The sequence below is a fragment of the Ostrinia furnacalis genome, unplaced genomic scaffold, assembly GCF_004193835.3.
Source record: "Ostrinia furnacalis isolate ACB-3 unplaced genomic scaffold, ASM419383v2 OfSCF4936, whole genome shotgun sequence".
NCBI classification, from domain to species: domain Eukaryota; kingdom Metazoa; phylum Arthropoda; class Insecta; order Lepidoptera; family Crambidae; genus Ostrinia; species Ostrinia furnacalis.
Window position 1 is genome coordinate 176,720 of NW_021135175.1, and position 27,376 is coordinate 204,095.

Consider the following 27,376-nt stretch of genomic DNA (forward strand, 5'->3'; position numbering starts at 1 on the left):
GTCAGTATTGGTACAATAAATACTATACAGTTAGGTACTACTTATAATGTATTTCTTTTTCTCATCATTCGTTATGTTGGACACAATTGATTTAAATGCCTACACTGCCTACTATTATCTAAACTGATTCTGTATATCTACTGAACTTCTGTATATCTATCGTATATCATAACGATAAAATGATAGATTACGAATAAATTACATACTTCGTATCTCAGAAAGATGCCTGTCCCAAAAAAGTTAAGATAAGTGAACACAACAGTATTTTTGCAAACTCATTGTGTGTACCAGCCCTAAATTTCCCCAAAGAATGTAATTTGCGTGGCCGGTGAAATTTTATAATTACTGGGCCTGTCAGCGCCAACAGCTGACGTCAGCGTTAAAAACCAGCGTTTCGCATGCAATTTCGTCAGAGGCGATAATGGACCGTCCGTGCCATGGATGTAGTTGGCACGGAGGGTTAAACCGCAGTAATTTTAACCCTTCATCGGTAACTATTAGGGCGCGTCTATAGTACTTAGTAGAAACTATTTTACGAACTACTGTTTAGGCTAAGTATTCAATGTGTAATTCATAAACGAGCACATTAATTGGTTGACTCACTCAGCTTTAAAGTAGAGTCGTCCAGCCTTTGTCTATGTAGTTTTTACAAAATGTTTTGCCCCTAGTAATTGAAATAGACAGCTTTCAGTAGCGCTAGTATGGATCGCCATAATCAGTCACTCAGTAATCTTACTGTGACAGTCCTATCTCTGCTTTATAAAATACATATTTCTTCATTTTCATTTTCCGTCCTCGGCCTGATCATCACTTTCCATCAGGTGAGATGCAGGTCAAAAGCTTCTGCGAAGCACGGAATCATATTTCTCTCTCATATTTTGTATCAAAATATCCTGTATGGCTGAAGATTGGAAGTGGGTGAAGTGCACTTGCACCTTCGGCCTGATCATCACCTTCCATCAGGTTCATCAGACCAAGAGCTTCCCCATTATGGTTAAAAACTAACCTTATCGAAGGCCAGGGGTCGGTGTCGAGGCACGTCGGCGAGTTCCATGTTGTCGGCGGGGCGGGGCGGGGGTAGCGGGCGCGGGGGCTGCGCGCGCGCCGCTAGCCGACCTCCATGGGTGTCTGCTGCCAGGGCCGCATGCCGCTCGCGCCCGCGCTGCGCCCCCGACACCTGGTGCACCAAAAAGGTATGTTAGTCCACCTGGAAATAGGCCTCAGATACTTTGGGATTAATTCGTCACTGAGGCCGTATACAGAAAGAAAGCTGGAAACTTGTAAGCGCTTACCAGCGTTGGTGACCTGCGCAGAAAAATATATGAACGCAGGCCGATAAGCACTGAACGGCGCCGATAAGTTTCAACACGCGCTGGTCAGCGCTGGACGCTGCCATATAAAATGCCATTCAACTTGCTTTCTTTGTGAACGAACGGACAAGCGCTGACAAGCGCTGGTAAGCGCTTATAAGTTTCCAGCTTTTTTTCTGTATGACGCCGCCTGACGCCGCAAAGGAACGAACCTTTTTTTCTAAAAGTAGAGTGCGAAAAACGACATAGGTAGTGCCTGAAGAATGCAGAATTTCTGTACACTTGACAAAATTTTTGACCGTTTGTATGATGTTCGCCACTTTGCGGCGTTGGCGACGAATTATAAGGTCGTTTGAATCCAAGTACCATCTCTACATACATATACAGGGCAATTTAGAAGCTTTAGCGTGAACTATCGTGTTAGTAGACGGGCAAAGACAAAATCATAATCGTTTTGGACATAAAACTTTAACAAGGCGATGTACCTGACTTCACACAGATCGAAATTTCATTTCGCTACCAAGTTGGGCGCCAAAATTTAGATAGCGACATCCTGTGGTTCAGTATAGTATGTAAATGATCAGATTTTAATTGATTATTTACACTTACATTACACACAATAAGACTCATCGTTTTAGTGATCTTAAGAATCACATTCTATATGCTACAAACTTAAAAAAAAAGAAATCAATTTTAGGATAATAATACAATTTGGAGTCAATGTTAAATCAACGTAATTTGTTTAGAAAGCTACTAGATCAAAGTTTAATATAGGTATTACTTTGTACAAGCGTATAAAGTGCATAATGTCACGTACTATCGACAGTTTTGGACCGAGAAGAAATCAATACTTGAAACAATTTAATATTTGGTACATCATTTCATTCGTGAGTCATCTAGTATGACGAAACCAATGTACTAAGTAGGTATTTGATATCGTGTTTTTATTTCTCATCAATATAAGTAGAATCAAACAATTTCCTTGAGTTTCCAGAACATGCCCAGCACTCGTAGATATGGCAATGGCTGAGCGAGATGTCTCAAGATTGACCTCGTGTTAATGGTCCATTAGTAGGCTTTATCACTGATAATAAAGAACAATGGTCGATTTGGTGGGACCTTTGGCGCAGCTTCGTAGTACTTTTCCTCCATTCATCATAAAATTAAATCTATATTATAGTTCTGTGTGATAGAGAAAGTACATAACACAATTAACAGAGTCCAAGATTAACACTGGAGAAATTAGAAAAAAAATTCAAAGTATTTTTAAGAAAGTGAAGAGTATGAGACTCAAGAGCTATACTCGATGCAAAGACTCGTACCAAGCGGGGCCATAAGTAATTTTTGAAACAGAGATGCACCCACGCCAATATTTCATTAATTATTACGTATTATAATCAACGCTATGCCTGCCTCTGTGTGACGTCACCCATAACCAGTGTTAGTGCGAGAGAAAACGTGATAAGCACTGTTTTATTATGACACCACCTGCCACGAGTCTTTGGGCTGAGTATAGTACCTATTGTTTTGATACCCATCACCCTAAAACTGCACACTATTAAATACAAAATAGTTACCTTTTTAATTAAATGGATATAATAAATAAACATACAGACTCAATAACAGCCACATGGCAATGTATAGAAGTACAGTGCTGCACATAAAAGCATTTACAAAAGCATTTTTGTAAGTAAATGTCGCTACAAATGTAACTCTGGCTTTAAAAATAATACCTTCTTAGTAATGTTTATTAGAAATACCATTACTTATAACAAGTTATAATATTGTAAAAGAAAACTATAGGTATTTAAGTTAATTGTTTACCTGTTGCGATTGATTAGTAGTATACTAAAGAATTCAAGATCCCAACTAATATTATAAATGCGAAAGTAACTCTGTCTGTCTGTCTGTCTGTCTGTTACGCTTTCCCGCTTAAACCTCGCAACCGATTTTGATGAAATTTGGCATAGAGATAGTTTGAGTCCCGAGAAAGAACATAGGATTGTTTTTATCCCGGTTTTTGAAACAGGGACGCGCGCGATAATGTTTTTCTGTGACAGACAAAATTCCACGCGGGCGAAGCCGCGGGCGGAAAGCTAGTAATAAATATGGCTATTTCATTGAAATACTAGTCATTACAAGCATGACGTTTTTACCTGTCTTGGGCCAAAAGTACTTGAATACATTATGCTATTAATATTTCTCTATTCATACTATAAATATTGAAAATCAATGTACGAAAAGCATTAGTTTTTGGCAGCTTTTCCCAGCACGTGCATGTACAAATAGCTTTACCCTAATGCGTCGCTCATTTCATTTTATCCCGTATTTTGAAAACAAAACAACCGAGACCCACTGTGCGATTTGTAAACAACTAAACTGCGTCAATTGAAAAATAATTCACAAACTCTAAAAATATGTGCATTCGGCATACATACGATTAAATAACGACATAATATTTTTTGTAGATTTGTAGTTTTTGTATAAATAAGTTGTATTTGAGAAACCAGATACCTCGGCATTCCTTTATATTTTCTTACAGACCTATATAGTTAGATTAATGAACTATGTTAATCAAATAGGCATTCCAAACAACATTCTTTGGCAGTGTTACCTTAATCCGAGAACTCTACATAAAATAATTTTATAATTCCAACACTAAAAAAACTTACAACGAAAGTAAAAAATATTCTAATGGACTGTAATAGCTTTAAACACTTTATTAACACCCACAAGCACGTTTCTCACTACTTCACTGGCACTAGTATTTGACTCCAATCGCGACTCTACACCAAGCAACACTGGCCTTACAAACCTGGTGGTAGTGGTGCTCGAACAAATGAATTATAAGGCTCATTATAAGCAATTTGTATGTGAGTGATAGGACTGGACCATTAAACTATTGTGTCTGCAATACATCGATCAAAATTCGAATTACGCATGCAAATGTGTCAAGCACGGACTTGCAAATTGATGATGCAAATAGATAAATAGAACGGCTGTTTAAATAAATATTATGTAGGTATCTATTTGTAGGTATGTATGAAATTCCTTGTACCGAAGATCGTGATCAATTAAAGGTAATACTCATAGGAAGTTATAAATAAGCACAGGTCTATGTAATCTCTACAAGTTATGTGGTAAGTAAATGGTAGATAATAGTGTAGTGTAATAGCTGTGGTAGGTAATAGTGTTAAAAACGGTTACGTGATAAACTTCAGATGCTTATTAGATACTTGACTTTTGAAACTGAGCTCAGGTACAAGTCTACGCCTATAGATTTTGGCAATCTTGCAAACCCTAAATTCGACTATCATAGACATAGAACTTATTATGGTCCTATCTTAGTAATTTCAGAAATATATCTTTGATTGCAAAAAACAGAGATCACTGAGATAGTTCAGTATTTTTTTACAATTTTCTTAGTTACAAAATTGCTTTTGTCTATTGGCACGGATTTTACAAAGTTGCGACGCCAGTATTCATATCTCGCGGATATAATTCCAAACAATAAGATGGCCAAAAGTGAAATGTTCAAAAATCGCCAACTTCAAACGATTAGGGCGTTCTTCTCGACATAATGTCAGATATTCGCGTGATCCCACACTGATGGTATCTCTAGCCATTATGCGATAATAATGCGGCTGTGTTCATGAGAAAATAGATTATAGGCAGGGTTACCATTCATGTTATTTTGAAACAAAATTACCTATAGTTACATTGGTTGGAAGATGCCAAACAACATACATATTTATTATTCTGATTTAAAAAATATTTGTATTAAATTCAAAGAAAACCGACCAATAAAGTTAACTTATTTTGCTCATTTTGTATTTGTTGAAAATGAGACAACCCTATAAAAATCTAATATACCCAATGTTAAAGGTTAAGTACAGGTTTTATTTTAAAACTTATTTTTTTATAGTCTACGCGTTTGACTGTCTGACCCATGGCCATCTTGAAATGAATTATTTGAGCAATCTAATAAACCTAGATCGCATCGGATGAGATTGTGATTAAGAACAGTCAATTTTTTTTTTGAAACCATAGCTCATTGACACAACGACTCAGGACTAATGATTGAGCATGTAGGATGGGTGGCAGAATTATAGACGAAATTATTCACGGAAAAATCTGAACATTTCCAAACGATGTTAGAAAATCTATAAAATATTTTCAGGCATACCTAATATTTTGAAGTCTCATAACTCAAGTAACACTACATAATATACTTTTGAAGTGCAGTATATCATGTGTAATTATTTTGTACAGTGCAAGCGTTAATTGCTCACGATGAGTAAGCCGTGGAGATAGTTATCTTAAAGTAACGACCGCGATCGGACGTAAGTAAGCCACACGATGTAGGATGAGAACACACATAATTATAAATATCGTACTATATTTTTTTCACCGTTCGGGTATTTTTTTCTCTTAATTGTGTACCTACAACGCCAACTAGTAGACTGTGTACAATCAGTAGTTGTGATTAAAAATAATGATCAGTTGGTTCTGAAAAACGTACATAATGTGATTGGGTGATTTTCCCCGCCGGAAACAAAAAAAATGGAACTCTACATTTTTCCTTTTTTTCAGGTCCACAGATACTTAAGTAGAGCATGAAATGTGTGTTATTTGAAAAATTGTTATTAATGTCAGTTTATTCATGAAAGGTTAGCAGTGAAACTGTTGATTAAAAAGAAGCATATAAGACAGGTTATTCACTAGTGAGAAATCTCAAACATCAGCACTAAATGCTGATTTATTTCTAGATTTGTAAAAATCATTAACATTTAACAATGTGTATTCATCTCAGTGTATGTACGTCACAACACTGTAAAAGATATTTATGATGTCTGTGTAAGTTTCAAATAAGATTCTGTAAATATCAATGTATCTACTGAACGTCGTCTGGTAAGTTTTGTTAGTAGTCTGCAGTTTATTGGCCCGTAATATAAAACGAAGATTAAAACTGGAATCCGACTCAAGAGTAAATTCAAGCCTGTGATAAGTTAGACCAATTAGAGGCTTGGTTGATCTATTTTTGAGTTAGATCCATACTTGTACTTCAATGTCATTTCATGATACGGGCTTACGATTTTTTGTTATGTGTTGTTATTTAGCCATTTTGGCCAATAATTTTTTTATCTATTAGATATGATGATGTTAGAATTATTATTTCAAGCAAGAAAAATAGATAAAAAGTTATTTTTTCAGTAACTTCTATACCTTGATAAGCCATGCGGAAGAGTGCACGAATTCATCTATCGATGACATATCCTACGCGGTTTATCTGGAAAATTATTCAAAACTTCAGATTGAACAAGTTAGTTGATAAGAATAGCGATCAATAATGTGTCTATTTTAATATTTCTAAGAACACCGTGTAAATCGTAATCCCACCAAAAACATTCTGTAAAAAACTAGCCAAGTCTCGATGGAGCTGCTTGTTTATCTCTAAAAAGTAATGAAATCTAGACAAAGTCGTGCCAAGTCTATGGTTCTTTACTGCGATTTCTTTTTTATTATAGTTAATGTTGTGTGACTTGGCCGTTGAAGGGTACAAAACCAGGTGCTCCATGACACCATTGCACCAATCTGTTGCCAGAACCACTACCCATTGACGATGGAAAATTGCCACTTGGAAAACGTTGATTTAATAACCAGTGAATTGTAGGCTTAATAAAGCTGCGTATTTCAATAATACTTATGCATAATTATTGATTATCTTAATAAAGATTGTTCAACGGCCAAGTCACACAACATTAACTATAATAAAAAAGAAATCGCAGTAAAGAACCATAGACTTGGCACGACTTTGTCTAGATTTCATTACTTTTTAGAGATAAACAAGCAGCTCCATCGAGACTTGGCTAGTTTTTTACAGAATGTTTTTGGTGGGATTTCACTTCTTTTTGTAGAATGTGGCATAATTATTTAACGTCGTCGTCCTTTAATATTATCGTCATTTTTTTTACGATATTAAACACATCTTTAAAAAGGACAACGAATCAGAATTGATTTAATAATAACTAGAGGGGAAAAAAAATCTGGACACCGCGGTGCAGAAAATCGACGCTCAAAGTGCTAGCGCCATCTAGCGGTGAGCGGTACAGGCGAACACCACGGCGCCGGTGTGGCGCTAGTAGTATTGATTATTATGAATGTGGTGTTACTCCAGATCTTCGATTTTCCTAGTTTTTATAGTTTTCCCTTTATGTGGCCATTAAACCCTAACTCTGTACCAAATTTCAGCTCTCTGAGTTAATGGGAAGTACTAGTTCTATTTTGATGATCATCAGTGAGTGAGTGAGTGTCATAAATGCGAAACTTTGCTTTCGCTTAACTTCGGAACTAATTGACCTACAGACTTGAAATTTTGGATTTTAAGTGTGTGATTATAGCTTACTAGATGACGAAAATTTCTGCGTTCTGGTCTTATCTAAAGGTTCTCAAATAGAGGCCTGAAAATGCGGCGAAATGGTTCCAGTAAAGGATGGTACGGCAGTGTTTGCTTCGCGCTCGACTTGGCGGGGGCACTGCCGTGCCCCCAGATGTTATAAAATGTAATATTTTAGGCAATTTGGACTGATTTTTATCATTTCTGCTTAAGAGCAATACTATAACAATTAATGACCTCATTATTGAGCTAAGTGCGTGCATTTGTAAACGAGGCAAAGTTTTAATACTAAGTTTAAAGACTCTATTTTTTGTGAATAAAGTGAGAACTTGAACAAGATATAAACAAAGATACCTATTATTATATTCCAGAATCACTAACCTCGTCCTATGTGTTCAAAAGGCACATCGCACACTCACTGTACCGCACCGTATATCATGCGTCACACATTATCACTGTGGTACCCATTCATGCGTCTTGGAGACGTGTCAGCACACATCTCCACACTACGATAACAGCGCAATTACCGGACTGGGGCCTTACAGGCTACAGCGGTAATGTTCGACAACTATTTAGCAAACGAGCGACGTCTCGCAATATCTTCAGATAAAAAAGATAAGACCGCGTCCGCTAAAACCTCACCTCGGGTCGTAAATTTTAGAGTCATGGGGGAATTTTGGAGGCTTAAGCACCTTAAGATAAGTGAGATAAGTGCACCGTCGCGTGAGGCTCCCTGAGAGGATAATAACTCCGCTTACGGTTTTAACCTTGCTTTTAAGGTGCATCACCTGCTACCTGATCTGGGAAATTAAATACTTATTTGTTGACAGCTTTGCCGAGATATTTGCTCGTCTAAAGATATTAATTAAACTACAATCATTCTCCTAAATTAACATTACTCTACATATTAAAGTAGGTCAGTGACTACCAACAATATTTTGACCTATAATGTTACAGGGTGTGGCGAAAATAGTGGTCTAACATAAAGTAGGCATAATGAAATATTTGACACCATGTATTTAGCTACTATTTCAACGATTTTCAGCTATGGTTCTCAGGGTATTGTCTTATTTAAAATTTTACTACATAGTAGGTAGGGTAAACCAGAGAGTGATTGCCCACTGGTAGTGATTGCCCGCTTTAAGAATAATATTGTCAGGTGCTGACTTTGAATCACTCTAGTTAGATTTGAATTTACTAAGTAGATGGCTCCGAGATCAATGTACAGTAGATTTAAAATTTACAATAGGAAACACAAAAAAAAACAGTTATGGCGGATTTTGTCAAGACGGGTGAAAATGTTACTCAAACAGGTAAAGACTTTAACAATTTTACTAAGGAATTACTTGCTTAGAGGTTAAATTTTTTTTGCAAGTTATTTAATATTCAAGTAATGGTGTATAATCATGATTAAATTATGAGTGTTTTCTCCAATATCAATGAAAATAACTGACAAAATTTGATTTCTAACGGTCATTTTAACGGTGGGTAATCACTGCACGTAAATCTGTATATTTTTAGTTATTGCCCACCATCATTTCAGTTATTGCCATATGTTAATGTATAGTTATTGCCCAGGGCAATTATTATTAGAGTGTTGCCACCATGCAGTAGCAGTGTTTAAGTTGCTCATTGCTAGACTTGTTTTGCAATTTACAGGCATAAATATTGAAATGGCTTTTAATGTTTCATTTTCAGTATGCCAAAGACTCCAAAAGTTCAATATAGCATAGAAAATTTGCAAAAAGCGATCCAAGCTGTACAAGATGTATCCAACAATTTATCTACAAGATAAATTGCTGAAAAATATGGTTTGGCTTGAAAAAATTGATAAAAATTCCAAACGCAAATACAAAAAATGAAAATCCTACGTTAAATCTACTAGTGAAAATGTTAATTGTAAGGAAATAGATACAACTAGGGAAGAATAACTAACAGCTAATTGAACATTCTGAGCAACCACTTGAACTGATATCAAAGAAGATAAAAAAATAAATAAATATAAAATTTACAAATAAAATTCAAATTTTTTCGTCATCTATGTTTTGAAGTAGATGATTCTGTATCTACCGATTCTGACTCATCAACATCAGCTCAAGAAATATTTGATAATATGTTTTAATAAGGCCAAACGCAATTTATTTTGAAATTTTGAAGACTGTACTACTAGAATTTAAGTTTAATGTTTTGTTTTGTTTATTTAAAGCCTATTTTGTCATTTTAAATTTGATTATTTTGTTTTAAGATACTGGGCAATTACTGTGCTTTGATGTGGGCAATTAGTGTAAGTAATGGGCAATGACTGTACTTTTTGGAGGATTTTAAATTTATTTCAATATTTTCTAAGTTACGTAAGTTTTTACTAAAAACTGTTAATATTCTGTTTAACAGTTTATTGAGTTATAAGAAAAAAGTCATAAATGGTCGATAATTAAAATACTTTCTTTAATTTTTCATCTCAATGTGTTTGAAATCTTTAAGTGGGCAATAGCTATACGGTTTACCCTACTTATTTTATTCTGTGCTATTACTCCCAATTTTTGTTAAATTAAATTAAATGTGCATTTTATTTACTGAGTTAAAAAATAAATTGAAGCCATTTCAATTAAAAAGGGACTTTAATTACATTTTAAACACAAAATTACCGACAGTTAAATATAGGCTAACCCGTTAATAGCCCATTAGCCGATCAACGGCGCCTCTTAACAGAATATTTTTCGCCAAACTCCGCTATCTTGCAATTACATTAACCAGAGTGTAATAAAATTTCACTGAATGCTGAAAACACCGCTAGGTGAGGCATCTGTTTACCCACAGTGTTTACGTGTGGCCAATTCAAGTATGAAAATGAGGAAATCGTAATAATTTAATTGGTGCCAGAATTGCTGATAAAAAACCGAACTAACTGTTTTGATTACTAGATTATGTGGTTATGGAAAACGTTGAGACGTTATAGATATAATACAGTGCGTTTTTGAAATCAGTTAAGTAGATAGGTAGGTTTATTAATATTATTTTCACGATGTGAACTCTTGTTTAAAGAAATGAACTAAAGCTTTTACATGACTACCTTCTTACAACAGCAGTTTCATATGAAAATCAGTTTTCCTTTAGATAAAACCTATTTACTACAAATTATCAGATCTGATAACGTGTTTACTGTTTATATAAAAATCATTCATAATAATATGTAGAAATCTCTTCAGTAGGTACCTAATGGATATTAACTAGTAGGATATTATGTTGTATTTTTTTATAACTTGTACAACAAGTCATGTTACCAACGTCTCTACTAAATTAACGTATCTAACTCTTCATTAATTTTTATGTATTGTCAGCTATTTGAGCATGATTAGTATGATTACTATAATTTAATTAGAGAATAGTATGTACCTACTTCATATAAGTAGTGACAGCTGAAAGATAAATGTAGAGTTACGTTTACAAAAAGCAAAGTGGGTTGTGGCGGAAAGTGATACACATAGAGCTTTGTCTAAAAAAACTAATATTTTCCGAAATTACACCAGAAAAAAGTCATAAACGCTCATTAATCCCAACAGCAAACACTATTATTATCCAGAAATACTGAAGATAATAAATGACCTAGGTAATTTGTGTTTTCCCTAACGTCGTAACAAAAAAAGACTTAATCCGTGAATAAGTATTAATTTGAAAATGTTAAGTTTCTAACTTTATGCGATCATAGGCGCAGAATCCAATAGCATTTTAATAAAAATATGAGAACATAATCATTAAAAATACTGGTTACTTAAATGCCGTTATGTTCCTCCACTGATTAATTCACAAAGAAGAGTATTATTGTGAGCATATAATTTAGTACCCAAGCAAAACCGGGGCGTATCACTAGTATTTAATAACGAACAGCTGGGTATCAAACCCGGGGATCTGTGCGCGAAGACAATCACAGGGCCTCGCGGGGGAAATCTTTCTTTACTTTCTGCGCATGTCCGAGGCCAACTTAAAGACAGATACTAGGTGGTTTTGGAAAAACCAAGGCCCAGATGTGGAAATAAAAAAGATTAATTAGTAATCACAAACTAAAATGTTCAATAAATTGCTCGGTTCTCATATCATAATCCGACGTGCGTAACTTTACAGAGAATCTTTATCGTACAGCTTTGCTAATCTGCAAAGCTTTGTCATGCGTAACCTCGAGGTTTTGATGTGTTTACTCATAGATGTGATAGCCTAGCTAGGCCATGCTGTCCTCAAAGCGAGGCCATCGTTGACCTTGGCTAGAGAAATGTTAAGATTATTCTATAGCGATACCTAACTAACTAACTATACACACAAATACACATAAAAATACTAAAAAGGGTTGAAAATTCTATGGCTGAAGCATTTCATTCGAAAATAAAAACGGTTAAGTAACAATTACGCGACTCGTTGTTAGCGAAACGTAAGAAAGAAGATCATAAAATGAGGTTAGTGCACTTTATATCCCTCTATAAAATTTTAAATGAACATTTCCTTTATTTTGAATTACTGTCTCTATGTAGAGCGCTAAAGTGTATTGTTTATCACATATAGCGTCGCAATTTCAAAAACTTTCATTAATAAACATCGATCGATGTGTTAAAATTGCAGGAATACTGTTAAGTTCGTAAGTAAATAACGTCATTAGCAATTTGTACAAAACGATAAATGTGAGAGAAGCGACATCACAGCTTCTTTCGTAACACTGAGTTAGGAAGGTCATAATAACATATACACAGTATGAATTAAGTATGTACCTCATTTCTGAGGGGTGGTCCGGCTCCGCATAGCGAGAGGCGCCGGATGAGCGGCACGTCTGATCCCATGGACTACGCCGCACATTTCTGTCTCCGTTAATGTCAATTACCACCGACCTCCGCTAACACGGCCCCGCGTCTCCATTGGCAGTCTTCTACCATCTACAGGAGACGGATGCTCATTAACCAAACATTCTTAATCACTAAAGTCTTGGGGCCTTCGGAGGGATCTCATCGGAATAAGTTATACCACAAACTAAGCTTAGCCAAAGCGATCAATCCGAAAACTCAAAACACAATAGAACATCCCTCAGTTCCATAATCGAGCATCTCGTGTCGTAACATCGGCTGGCAACGAAGATGGTCCATTATGTAACAGTGACCAAGTCACCACTTAGCTCGCACTTAAAAAAGCTCCTATCTACTCATCTAATCTGAATCTCAAGCGATTGCGTTATCATTATTCATGAAAAAAAAAATGGTAACTAACCGATGGAGCATCGGAGCAGTCGGAGGCGCAACACCCAACCGTCGAGAACGGGTCACCTCACCACCACAAGGAATCAACCAGAACCAGCGAACCAGTCAGTAGATATCGTCCGGGTAACGTCGTGTTGTGATAACTTTACCTATGTATCGTCATGAACGGTGGGCGGAGGGCGGGCGGCGAGTCGCGCGGTCACCGCAGGACAAAGCGCGGGCCAGCTCGCGTGACGCGGGCCGCAGCGGCGCCGTCGGGCGCTTGTCTAGTGCCGCGAGATACTTTACCTAGCGGCGGCGCAGCGAGGTGTGGGGCGAGGGAGTCGTGCGTCGCGTGGAGCGAAGCCGGGCGCGGTCGGTCGCTGCGGTCAGCGGTCGCGGCGCGCGGCCATGGCGGCGGCGCGGCAGGCGGCGGCGACTCGCGCACTGGAGCCCCCGGGCCGCTCCCGGGCCCGCGCACGCGCCCTGGCTCCCCCCGCCCCCCACCGCCGGCTCCGTGACCAAATTGATCAGCCGGATCCTCGATTGCAATGAAATTTATGACAGGTCGTGGATCTATTATCGACGTGATACCTACCGAGCCGCCTATTATTCGCAGGCTCGATAAACGCCGAGATTGGAAATGGATTAGATATATCTACCCGACCGTCTCTATTATGTAGCATTTTATTATTTTTTGCTAAACTACGCCGTAACATCTAGCTGTAGAACCACTTGACTAAATAAAACTAACCACGATAACAATTTTATAGAGTCATCCAGCGATTTATGTGAAAAATTTTACTGTACGAGTAGATTAACTACTTAATCTGTTAAATGATACCTACGTTACATAATATTATTTTATTTAAACGCAAAAAAAAACAATTACACCTTGTACTCACTTGATATTTCAATCTTAATCATAAAATCTCGCTCGTATCATTCTTAATTACAGTCCCACAGTTTCTAATCAGTTAATAGCCTTTTAAAATGTCTGACACGAATTAACACTTGGACTCTCTCTTAATTTTCTCATAAACTGCATATCAGATAAGTGCCCTCGATATAAACAATAAACATCCTATAATCTGATTTAAATTTTCAACTATCAACGAACAAAGAAATTATATGTCTTGTTGCTCTATAATTTTCATTTACATTATTAAAAAAACGTGCAAAGTATGTTATTATTTAAACTGTCAAGTATTTTGAAATAATAATCAACTAGTTAGTTAAAATAACTCTACGTCAAATTTTTTTTAACCGTTCAGTGAAATTTTCCCGAAATTGACTCTACATTTTTACAATAAACATGTATCACTGTCAACGTAGCTAAATGCCAAAAAACGCTACAAATTGCTAGCAATTTCATCATAATTGTACAAGATAGGAACATAGCACGCATGACTAAACGGGTTTTTGTACGGTGAGCGCGATTGCTAATATTGTTATGCGTTATGGTCCATCGCAGCCTGCCGTAACGGAACCACTCATTAATGTAATGATTTCAATCATAATAGGCGATGGTAACTTCATTATACAACCAAATAAGGAACTCTGAGCAAAATAATCTTCGACCGGACCAGTGCAGTCTACACTGTTACCTTAGTTACCTGTTACTGTATACTGTATAGCCCAAGCGACATTAGATAACCCAGTGGCATTAGACTGCCGATTTGAGATCCGAGTTGCTGGACTTTAGTGGCAACTCCTAACATACTCGTAGCCTTCTTGAATCGGATAACAGGGATTAAAATTAAAATTACACACTTATTAACCTTAAAAAATCTTCATTATCAAAATTCAGTTGGTCTGCATTGTTTTGTTATCGGTTTTTACCTGTTTTCAGCAGTTCTGAACGCAAGGTAGTTTTTTTTAATGAGTGTTTAATTTGCGTGCCGGATTATGGATACAGATGTTATTTTATTTAAATTTAAGATTGCACATGTGACGATTTCTACGGTTAAATTAATCTTATCTTTCTTGACTAACCAATCCAAGTATTTTCATTAAATCCTTTACTCATTAAGAATATGAGTTGCCTTTGATATTAATCAAGTCTCTGAATGCAGCTGTGCCCGAAACGAGGCCGCAATGCTGGGTTAGACACAATCGCCCTTTGATCCGAAAGTAACGAATTTATAGTTCACAGTATTGCAGTAGGTAAAGAAAACGGATGTGTTTATGGGCTCTGTTCTCGGTAACTTTTATATTTGTGTCTATTTTTAGAAAGCATTATTGACTCCGAAGAATTATTTGTTATGATGGGTTACTAACGTTAAAAGAATAATGCACTTTGGGCACTTGCACTTGGAAAAATTGCAGCCATTATTTATTACGGAAAGATAAATAAATTAAAATGCCAGTGTCAATTTTCACATTTTTCAAGAGTCGACATCCGTGTTGATTTTTATAAGTTTTGTTTTTTGCGTAGGAGGAAATATGAAAGCTCTATCGCACTCGAAATTGAGGTACTTATAATAGGTGAACTTAATAATGCAGTCTCTACCAGTTAACTTGTTAAAATCAATAATAATATTATTTGATGATCACTTCATTAATTGACATTAATCTTAATCACAAATCGAACGAACTTACTGTCAATTTTATTACTCTACCTACGATATAGCCTCATGTCTACGAGACTGCATCGGACGCAATCGCAGCTACTCGAGCTAACAAGGTTTATCGACTAATGAAAAAGGAAATGGCTGGAAAATCCGGGATAATCTTGTTACTTCTCCGTGGCTGTGGAAGGTACAAATTTCATAAAGCGCCGCAACTTCTACGATGTGTGTAGTTCAGTATTTTCTAATTGAATTTTCATTGCGCCCATTATTGCGTAGAAGATCGCAGTTGATTTTTTTACTCGGTTGTTTTCTAAAATATAATTTTACGGCCGCTCTTAGTCTAGGGTCACTGTGCATCTTTCGCAGGTTCGATTCCAGCAATGTTTAGGTGCATGAAGGAACATATTATCCAGTTTTATGACTGGTGCAATAAAGTCTATCCATTCTTGTGATTCACAATCTTGTTAGTAAACCTATGTGCTATGCAATATGCTGCTAAAGGGGCGCAATAAAGGTAAGTACAGTACATATTTAATCAATAACAACATGCCATTAGGCTTGCTGACACTGCCGCAACTCGCTTCTTTTAAAATAAAACTTGAATAGCATGCGTCACGAATATAGTCGTAATGGCAGATTTCTTTTCCGAAAGACCCTGACGTATCAATAATACTTTCATGCAACTTTGCGTTTCAGGTGCATTCATTTACTATGCCCTAAATGCAATACATGTAGTCCACGATAAAGTTATGCTATCTTGGTCACAAGTTATTTTTTTCTTAGTATTGTTGTTTTTATGGCATCATGATAACTTGAAGAGGGTTGTGTAGTTTTGTCGCAAAATGAGATGTTAGTTAGTGTTTAGCGTTATGTATTTTCAGTATTGTCCTCTTTAGTTACCGTTTAGCATAGGCATGCAATATTGTCTAAAATAAAACTGTATGCAAATATTACTCAATGTAAATATATTTTTAAGTTAGTAGATATTTTTTCGCATAGCATTGGTTAGTTGTACAAATTACAGGTACATGCGTACTGAAGAAATGCTGTGTACATATCAAAGAAACAATGCAGTACACTAACGATATACTTATAATAATAATTAAAACTTCAATTAACAAGGAATGCTAAAATTACACAAACACCAAAATAAGAAATAATTTTATCACATTTTATGCTAAGTACTTTAAGGTCTCTTTCAAATAAGTCGTTTTGAGGCAGATGTAAGTAGTCATTTGCAAGACCAATTCCTAAGTACCTATTGGTAAGTAAAATTGTCCTTTTTAGGGTTCCATAGTCCTTACAAGGAACCCTTATTATTATTCCAACAGTTTTTATACAATTTTCCGTGTGCAGTCCTGCAAACAGACCACTGACATCCAGCTCAACAAAACGTTTTATTTAAATAAAAATCCAAAACGCTAAAGATACTCATGAAAAGCTGTCTGAAAAGTTAACATACATTATGCTCTGGATTTGTCTGATTTGATGAACTTGTCCAAATCAGCATCGCTGTTGGGGTCGACTTGAGACAGTTGTCTGAAACTCTCGTCATCTACAAAGCATATCTCGTGGCCGTCAGGGTCTGCGAGGATGATGACCCTGACTGTGGCTTTTCCAGGGGTGTCGAGGGATATGAGGGGTGTGAGGATGGTTCCGTTGGCTTCTTGGATCTTTTTGTCGATGATTGGCTGGACTTCGAATGGGCAGGCGAAGGCGATGCGGCCGTATGCCTTCGCGCGGTTCACGGGGCCACCTGTTTTAAAAATATTGGTTAATTATTTTATTTCTTGGATAGAATTTCTCAGTTGCAGTTTACAACCCGACCGACTGCGCATCTGGCAGCCGTGACGTTACATCGACGCTCTGGTAGATACGGAGCGAAATAGCCTTAAGACACAACAGTATCGAGCTTGATGTATCGTCATGTACAACAGCTACATAAGTATACATATTGGGATCTTTTAAAACTGATGAACAGGAAAACGTCGAATAATTATACTTTGCGATAATGCAAATGGTATAACTTTGCTGTAGTAGTTTTTCCCACCTGTCTGTAAACCTGTGTTGTTTTCATGAATAATATCCACATAACTCATAAAACTTAACTGAAGGCCCATGTCACAAATAACGTTATTTAGTTGCAATAAATATCAAAGAAAACGGTTGCAACCTTGACGACGCTTTGTTCAGTCAACCATGCAATTGATGCAATCAAGCTATTTATAGAATAATCTACTGAAAATACTGGGACATAAGATTTAGAATAAGATTTTATATTGCGACTGCAAATGACGATTTGTTTGTGTAAGTAATTAGTGCAATAAATAATAACAAAATATCTTACTTATTTCAACTAATTCCAATTTTGCTTGGTCCTCGCTGAACCCAAGGATTACAGATTTGTCGGTTTTTTCGAAGATCTTCAGTGTGAGGAGACCATTCCAGTACGCAATGGACTTGGCCAGATTTGAACTTGCGAGCGACACCTTTACGACAGGATCTGAAAAGAATAAAAATTATTATCATTAGTTGGTTGTACCACAAAGTCAAGATAAACCTGAAAATTGTCTGTGACCATAGTTAAAAAGGGTAGAGAAGCTATAGTAAGCAAAATTCTTGTTCCATTTTGGAAGGAATTAAAACTTAAGTTAGTTGCTGCGTTAAAACGGTTCTGTCATCTAACTAATCTATTAAATCATGCAGCAAAATGAAAGTGCGAGTGTTCGGATCGCGAAATCTAGTGCATAGTTGTCTGACAGATGGATGTCTGATGTTGGAATGTTTGAAAATGTTCAAGGAACCCAACAATCTTAATTTGAGTGTCTCCAATACAAGAGAGTTGTCATCATCCATAGAAACACTTATAATGTCAATAAGTATGGTGCAACATTGTATACAATCTTTATTCTTATCTTTGATAACGAAATCCTATATGTATAACAATTTTGTCATGGAAAAATTTAAGGTACATTTAAGGATAATATATTATCGCTATCTTAGTGTAATTGTATAAGTGTTTCATAAATCTTAAGTGTTTAATTATAATAGCGTCGCAATTAGCCAATATAATAGCGATGCAATGCTAAAACAACAACAAATAACAACCCAAAAGCTCACCCGCCGACCTTCTGTCATAACTATGAGGTGATGAGAGAAGTAGAAATTTTAATTCAAATAAAAATAAATAATACGAACCTCTATCCATTGAAAATGGTCTAACATTTTTAATAGTATAAAATGATCCAAACTTTTACCGGGCGCCTATTACGTGACAGATACGGAACAAGAGTGCTAAAAACGTTCTTCGTACCGTTTATATTTACCCTACATCCAAACTTCTCACGACAAGAAATAAATTTTATAATCTACTGTCAGCTTTAAAAAGTGGCCGACGTGTTTTCCCGATGTCTGCACAATTTGATCATGATAATGATAGTGTACAAAATATTAAAATATCAATACAAAAAGTGTTGAGGCAGAAGTACACAACATTGTGTGAAGCTTAATTTACATAGCATGCAGTTTAGCACAATTTTGTTTCCTTACATTATAGGTACAACATAATAATATACAATAATTAATTTGGCTTGTCTAATGAAATAAGATCATAATATGCTATTGAATTACATAGTTATTATGACTGAGCCGAAGAAGCTCAATGCGTAAATTAGGAAGGCCAAAGTTGCATGCATGTCATGATGAATAGGCAGATGATGACTCAAAGTCGATTCTGTTTGTCATCACAACTTTATAAAAGTGTGACAATTGAACTATATAACTTATCAATTTCTCCTTAAATTTCAGTATTCTACTGTTTTAAAAAGATGTTGTCACAATGACATGGCTTTATAGAGCCTATACCTACTCTATCTTTAGTTAAAATAAGTGGATAATACTTAATTTTGAACAGTGCAGAAAAATTATCATAACTGTTATCACTATGAATGGAGATAACTATAAGATAATTTATTTATGCACCACAAGTGACATCGAGCCTTCTCTGAAAACACAGTTTTTTAAGATCAATAGTTTAGCCTTACGTACGTGATCGACTTTCAAAGAGTTAATATTCTAATTACTGGTTTATACAACGTGTCCCAAAATTCAAGGATAAGCCGGCGCCGCAGGGTGGACCTAGTCATGACTGCTTTAGGAAAAATAAGAAAAAAAATCTATCTCAATTATTTTTTAAGTTACACAATAAATTATGAAATTCGTCGAAAATTGACATCCCTTATGATATTTTACATTACCACGACTACAATTTTTCAAATACTTCAGTTTTTTTGTTTGTATCGGCAACTTAAGCAGTGCTGCTGTCCACCCCAATTCTTAAAACCCTCAGAATCCTTGCAGTTTTTACACAAAAATGAATCAAAATATGATATTTCCTTAAAATTTTGAACGATTTTTACTTACACTCCACTTTGACTCGTCGTTTTGTAAAAAAAAAGAGATAACTTGGAATTGTCATTCTCACTAAAATGTCTCTGGGGTGGTGGCGTAGTGAGGCGGGTCGTTACATTCCCTCTAATATGGTCGAGTGAAGCGATGGCTGGTTCACTCGTCATGTCTGTGAACAGGCGCTGCTTTCGGGGACTGGTCAATCCAAGTTATTCAAATTTATGTATGCGAGTCATTTCTACTAGTATCTTAATATGTAAGTCTAGATATTAGCACGTCACTACCTTGTTTAATATACCACTCAATCTTGTATACCCATTCTTATAAGATACACCATACAAGAATGCATGGTAAATTCAGTGAACTGCTCCTGAATCGAATGTACCTACTACTACTATTTATATTTATTTATATTAACCGGCAGACAGTGGTGACTGAGTTTGTTGCGGCGCTTCTTCTCAGCACTTGCCAAATGTTGGTCTCGAAGCGCTGGTAGGGTAAAAAGATTATGAGACATGTAGAGGCTCCTTAAGAGCAAAATGACGATTTGTAAGAACTATTTATTAGTCTAAACAAATAAAGAAATTTTGACTTTGACTTTGACACACTAATTGAAGACTTTCGTCTTCGTATTCGACGATTTACCTCTTTCTCGAAATTGCATCTAACTACCTAGCTGATCGTTTGTCCGAGATAGACATACTTACTTGTCAACAATCTCGAGAATCGAGCTCCTAACCGAAACTGGGTAAGGAGCAACATGGACATTCGACATAAGCTTCGTTTTTTCCATACTCATCCGAAGGCCTACCTGTTGGGAAACTCGATTAAGGTCTTCGAGAATTGTGATAAGGTTTTCCAACGGTTCTGCCTTAGTACGCAATACAGACTTATCGAGTTTGGGTTCGTTGGATTTGTCTTCCCGAGCACTTAGGCCATGAGATTAAGAAACAACTAAAAAGCTTAAAATAAAGTTGTAATAAAAAAAACTTATTTAAAAACTAGCTTGACTTCGTTTGAAAATTATAATTGACTTCATCATCAGGACCCTGGACATCATCTAGCACTAAAGTGCTCGAAAAGATAAATCCAACGAACCCAAACTCGATAAGCTTCCGCCGTTTCGTTTAGGAGTTCCTATGGCCAGCTCCTGCCACCTCTTGACTTCATCATCAGGACCCTGAACATCATCTAGCACTAAAGTGCTCGAAAAGACAAGTCCAACGAACCCAAACTAGATGTAATTCCGCCGTTTCGTTAAGAGTTCCTATGGCCACCTCCATACTCCATCCAGCTCAATGGGACCATAATATTGCATTGTCATCGTACTTACACAAGTATACCAAATTTCAGCTCAATTGGTTAAGGAGAACTGGTTTTAAATTCAGTTGCAAGATTTATCTCATACTAACTTACAAGCGAAATGCTTGTAAAAATGGTACGCATATCTTTTTTGCGACTAGTTTTCTTAGAGTATTATACCATTTCGGAATCTTGGATAGTTGCGTCAACTTTATAACAAACTTGCCGCAGTAGTGTTCATACTGTTTTTTTACAAAACGACGAGTCAAAGTGGAGTGTAAGTAAAAATCGTTCAAAATTTTAAGGAAATATCATATTTTGATTAACTTTTGTGTAAAAACTGCAAGGATTCTGAGGGTTTTAAGAATTGGGGTGGACAGCAGCACTACTTAAGTTGCCGATACAAACAAAAAAACTGAAGTATTTGAAAAATTGTAGTCGTGGTAATGTAAAATATCATAAGGGGTGTCAATTTTCGACGAATTTCATAATTTATTGTGTAACTTAAAAAATAATTGAAAAGTGCTCGAAAAGACAAGTCCAACGAACCCAAACTAGATGTAATTCCGCCGTTTCGTTAAGAGTTCCTATGGCCACCTCCATACTCCATCCAGCTCAATGGTACCATAATATTGCATTGTCATCGTACTTACACAAGTATACCAAATTTCAGCTCAATTGGTTAAGGAGAACTGGTTTTAAATTCAGTTGCAAGATTTATCTCATACTAACTTACAAGCGAAATGCTTGTAAAAATGGTACGCATATCTTTTTTGCGACTAGTTTTCTTAGAGTATTATACCATTTCGGAATCTTGGATAGTTGCGTCAACTTTATAACAAACTTGCCGCAGTAGTGTTCATACTGTTTTTTTACAAAACGACGAGTCAAAGTGGAGTGTAAGTAAAAATCGTTCAAAATTTTAAGGAAATATCATATTTTGATTCACTTTTGTGTAAAAACTGCAAGGATTCTGAGGGTTTTAAGAATTGGGGTGGACAGCAGCACTACTTAAGTTGCCGATACAAACAAAAAAACTGAAGTATTTGAAAAATTGTAGTCGTGGTAATGTAAAATATCATAAGGGGTGTCAATTTTCGACGAATTTCATAATTTATTGTGTAACTTAAAAAATAATTGAGATAGATTTTTTTTCTTATTTTTCCTAAAGCAGTCATGACTATGTCCACCCTGCGGCGTCGGCTTATCCTTGAATTTTGGGAGACGTTGTATAAAGACACACCAATGCTCCCAAGAGCCCATTTCTGGGCGTGGTCCCTGCGTGTCCCGTCTTCGTATATTCAGAGTGAAAGCGTCCCTAGACGTAAACTTCACGCCACGTGTTGATCGCATGTCCATGGCGTGCAAACAATACCAATTTATGGAAGGCGCTACATAGACGCCGTGGTATTGGCGTGATAGTTGTATCGCGATTACATGGTGTATATCATATCTTTAGATTTCCAAGTACTTGCTTTGTAAGCTGGTGGCTTTTTAAGTGCTTCTTCATAGACCAAAGGGGAAACTTTAAAGGGACAATATATCACAATGGATTTAAGGGAACCATGAGTCGGTCCCAAGAATGGAGTGGAATGTAATTAAGGACAATTGTAAACCAGTCATTACACACACAGCTTTGCTTCTAAGCTCCATGTGTGTACATGAGTTTACATGACCATTGACCAAGCATGAAGATAAAATAAATAATCTTAACAATAAAAGATAATAAGGCCTAATTATTAAAATCAGTTTGATTTATCAAGAATATTATGATAAGAGACCAATAATAAAATTATTATTGAGATAACAGTCTAATCATTATTCTTCATTGATTACTATCTGTCAATCATTGAGTTATAATGTACTACGTACTAGAGAAGACATGTCAACTAGACTGTTTCTGGCATGTAAATAGGTCCACGGACCGAAATACAATTAGTATGTGCTCAGCGGTTGCTGTGACAACACGCTTGAGTGCAGTTTTGTTTTTTGAAATATGCCATCCTATAGACGAAAATACTGTTCAAATAACTCCAGATACATATTAAGTAAAAATCAAGGAATGACTTTTTACCATTAAGTTGTACATTTATGCACTTTAAAACACTAATTTAATTTTAATTTGTTAATTACAAGGCGTCACCGCGGCGGCAGCCATTTTACGAAAATTTCAAAGAATAAAAATCGCAGAGTTGACACTGACGCATAAATTAGTATACGAAAGGAAGGAAGATTTTTTTAAAGATTATAAGCACTTTGTATTGCACAAATTACTAATAGTCCCGTCCAGCCCCTTGTGTTAAGCTAAATAAGCTTGGGTTACGGGTGGGCGGCTCACACAATAGTCGTGCGGCATCATGGATCAAACTTGTTTGAATCTTACTGCTGTTGTTCGTATGAGACTGGTTAGTTAGTAAATCACCCTAATTATTGACACCTAGCTCACGAGATAGGCTAAAATTATAATAATTGTACAGTGTGTCTGGTCACCAGTAGCGCAGTAATATGATCAATTTAATCGACAAATCCAGTATAAAAAAATTACAGCTATTTTATTTTTTTTAGTTTCTGAGTCCGGATGGATTCATTTATTTACCAAATCTACCGATGTACAGGACCTATGAGTATAAAAGTGATTCGTTCGACAGCTGAAAAAGTAAGCAATACGTTGTCATCAAAAGCTTCCATTTAAATTTCTTAGAAACACTTGGTAAAAAAAATGATGCTTCTTTTTAGATTTTTCAATGTTACAAAAAACTAGAAAGTTTTACATTTTTAGATGCACTAAGTCATTACCTAAAATATGATATACCTTGGCTTTAAATCAACTAGTCTAGGTGCTAGCTACACAGGAGATGCAGCGGTGAAAAGGAGAGGTGGGAATAGTCGAGTGCATTACCGCAGCAAAATTTTTATAAATGTTGTGCTTTAGAGAGTCGAGAGTATAGCAGATAATTAGTCCATCGTGAGCAGAAATTTGTCCACTAATAGCAAAATTCGTTCAAATTATAGTTTTAAAGTTATTAGGAAAAAACACATTTTGCTGGGGTAATGTTTGAAACATTACTGCTATACTCTCGACTCTCTAAAGCACAACATTTATAAAAATTTTGCTGCGGTAATGCACTCGGAATAGTCCCGTAACTTCTACCTCACAGCTATTATACGTGTACTCAACCACTGAGATAGTTAACAATAGAGACAATAAAATAACTGAAAGTTTCTGACTTTCAGTTATTTTATTGGTTCTGGAGTGAAGGCGTGGGTCATCCCTAGCTTTGTTCCTACCGTGACGAGTGGGAATTTTTCTAAAATCTCAAGATGGACTGACTGAAGATAGCAGGAAGACGCTGGGTGCAGGCCACTATCAACTGGGCGATGTGGAAATCATTAGAGGAGGCCTTTGTTCAGCAGTGGACGTCCAGTAGCTAAAATGATGATGACGATGTTTCCTTACAGTATCCAATTCAATAGGCAGAAACTAAACGTAAACGAAGTGTCGCCTCTGTAATGGTATCATTATCTATAACTCATAATATTTCGTGCGCTGTTGGATGACAGTTTTCAACTAGAGATGGGTAATTTTTTTATCGAATTAGAAAATACCAGTTAACGATTCTCAAGGCGATTATCGATTACATTAGATTTTAATCGGGAAAAAAAATAATTAATGGCTTAAGCATCAGTATGAAGCCCATACGCACTTGTAGCACAAGTAACACGATTAGCCTCAGTCCCCTCAGTTGTGAATTCGGAATCGCCAGTTGTAATTTTAAAATCGCATCACAGAGTGAAGTAACTAACACCAAAAAACGGCAGAGCGAAGTGATTTCGAATGTTTCAACTGCTACGTTTTGTCACTTGTCTAGGAGGGCTAATTTTAGTCTAAGGGAGGGGAGCTTAGATTACATTACAGGAAACGCACAATATAATAAAAGAAAATAATGTAAGTAGCTGAACCTTTTTGCTATTGAGCACCATGAAAATTTAACACAATTTAGCCGATTTGTTTATTTTCACAATCGTTTCACAATGTCTATGATGAGGCGACCGCAGGAACGTCACTATTCGTGCAATCCTATCAATGAAGTACGACATTTTCTGGTGCAGATTTTATCGCCATAAATTATGAAACTTGATAGTCATGGATTTGACTGACAGCTGTCCGTCAAATTCCCGCCCCGCACCCCGCACTGTACATATTTTGTTCGCGATGTCTGTTCTATACGTAGTAATATTACTTCAATGCTGTCAATCAGATAAAAATCTCATTGATTGAGAAAACTGTGTAATTTTAAATTTGAATTCATTCAGCTAAATAATATACCAAGAAGGATAAATGTTGCAAGTAATTCAACTGTCTGCAGCCACTTAAAATAAAGTACTTCAATCTATCAAATCATAACAATGTTTTGTAAATATCTTACCCTTATCAACTGGCTGTGGCTTATCAATAATGAAGAACTTGTAGCCGCCAGGTGCCTCTAGGTACTTGACTCCGTTCTGTTCTTTTACAGGCCAGTTATTTGCTGCTGCCCTCTTGAGACTCTCACTGGACTGTATCGTCAGGCCGATGAAATCATTTCCCAAGTCATAATGTGTTATTCCATAGTTGTATGTGAGCTCCACAACAAAATGAGTGTCTTCTGGTCCGTAACCAATCATGGTTTTGCTCCATCTGTTAGCGTACGGTCTGGAAAACAGGAAAAACAATTTTATTGAGTCATGTAGGTACAGACATAGTAAAAAAGTTAGGTGATGTAAATTTTATGACTAGACTGACTCCTTTTTGTCAAGCCAATGAATCATTCCCATAGTCATGTGTTAAATATTTTTCATACAAAAATAACAATCTAATCTCACCCATTGCAAGCTGCTTCACAGCCTTCACTGAATTCTTCATGACGCAAAACCTAATAATGAACAAATCATCTTGGTTAATATTGAAACAGGAAATAGATACGAACAAACCATATATTATTTTACTGTAAGTAATATTAATCAGTTAGGTGGCTACAGTCACATTGAAAATATAGTTTCTTATTGGAAAAAGAAAAGAATAGACTTAAAGTAATTCAATTGCTTAATTTGTCACAGAACCACATGAGAACGAACAAAATACACTATGTAGGTACCTATATTGCAATTAGCTACACATAATTTACCGGCAATCCTGACTGAGTACTGTAAAAAACTCGAATGATGACCTTGGTTTAATTTTTAAGGGAACTAGTTTGAACAACTACTTATTTTGAACAGTTAATTAAAGCCTATGGGTCCTTTTTAAAATTATTCGATCATTCTAGATAAAGTTTAAGTTATTTACCTTCATTCCCAGGACATCTCGGTAGAATTTTGCGGTGAGTGTTCTATCCGCAACTTTGAACACAAAATGCAGTGCACGGCCGGTAATAGACATATTGAAATTAAAATTTATATAAAAGTAATGAGATTACAAGTTAATTTAAATTACAAACGTTATTATTAGGAGGATTGTTAAAAAAGGAAAAAGTACGATGATACAACTGCACCCACCGACGCGTAAAAAAGAACTGTCAATGTCAATGCCAGTCAGTCATTCATCAACGTCAAATTGACACTTGATAAGACAAAGAGTGATGTACTTTACAAGTTACTTAGAATCGATTATGGTCTCAATTGAAATCATCAGTGCTAGTGACTCACCGAAGTAAGACTAATAGTCAGTCTTGGGAGGTAGTAGGGTCATTTCGCCTGTTCGCGTCCATCGCCCAATTCGCGTCCATTTTGCCGATCTCCTTTTAAAAATCCTCGAAAACAAGTCAACTAACACACCAATCAAACGAAAAGTCATTACCGCTAATACGTAAATGTATAAGAGGCACGCACACATAGACAAAAGTCCTGTGCGTCCAACCATTCCTGTTTAGAAAAATAGTTAGTCTCGGCTGTTCAACAAGGATGCTCACACGCGCTGCATGTTTAGATAAAAATTAGTGTGCAGCGGCGTGTTTGATGGTAAGTTTTATAATGTGAATTTTAGGATAGATATCTATTTCTACAGTTTAATGATGAAAAAAGGTATAATGTTTATTATGAATTTGGTATTGTTTTTTATATTTAACGAATAAAATAAGGTGGACGCGAATTACTACATCGATTTTACAAAACTTCCACTTTGCGTCCACAATGGAC

At 36.1% G+C, this 27,376-nt stretch overlaps 2 protein-coding genes across 15 annotated transcripts in view; both read right to left on the reverse strand.

Moving 5' to 3' along the window:
• Positions 1-13,359, reverse strand: part of LOC114360300 (regulator of G-protein signaling 9) — a 42,624-nt gene extending 29,265 nt beyond the window's left edge. For 3 of the 14 annotated variants that reach the window (XR_003656503.1, XM_028314957.1, XM_028314962.1), the window contains exons 1-3: positions 13,230-13,358; positions 12,462-12,623; positions 1,007-1,177 (exon numbers count right to left, since the gene is read on the reverse strand). Coding sequence is in view for 12 of the 14 variants with exons in the window: in XM_028314957.1 (XP_028170758.1) it covers positions 1,007-1,177; positions 12,462-12,530 (240 nt within the window). In the remaining 2 variants the exon portion in view is untranslated. Of the gene's footprint in view, positions 1-1,006; positions 1,178-6,536; positions 6,601-8,088; positions 8,245-12,461; positions 12,624-12,951 lie in introns of those variants that run through there. The other 11 variants (XM_028314956.1, XM_028314960.1, XR_003656502.1 and 8 more) reach the window with 10 other exon arrangements.
• Positions 13,360-16,475: 3,116 nt separating this feature from the next.
• Positions 16,476-26,762, reverse strand: Cjhbp (cytosolic juvenile hormone binding protein 36 kDa subunit). Its single transcript, XM_028314978.1, has 5 exons — positions 26,529-26,762; positions 26,066-26,115; positions 25,630-25,895; positions 17,841-17,996; positions 16,476-17,249 (listed from the first exon to the last, which is right to left on the reverse strand). The coding sequence occupies exons 1-5, from the start codon at positions 26,619-26,621 to the stop codon at positions 16,957-16,959; spliced, it is 858 nt and encodes a 285-aa protein (XP_028170779.1). The 5' UTR covers positions 26,622-26,762; the 3' UTR covers positions 16,476-16,956.
• Between the last annotated feature and the right edge of the window lie 614 nt (positions 26,763-27,376).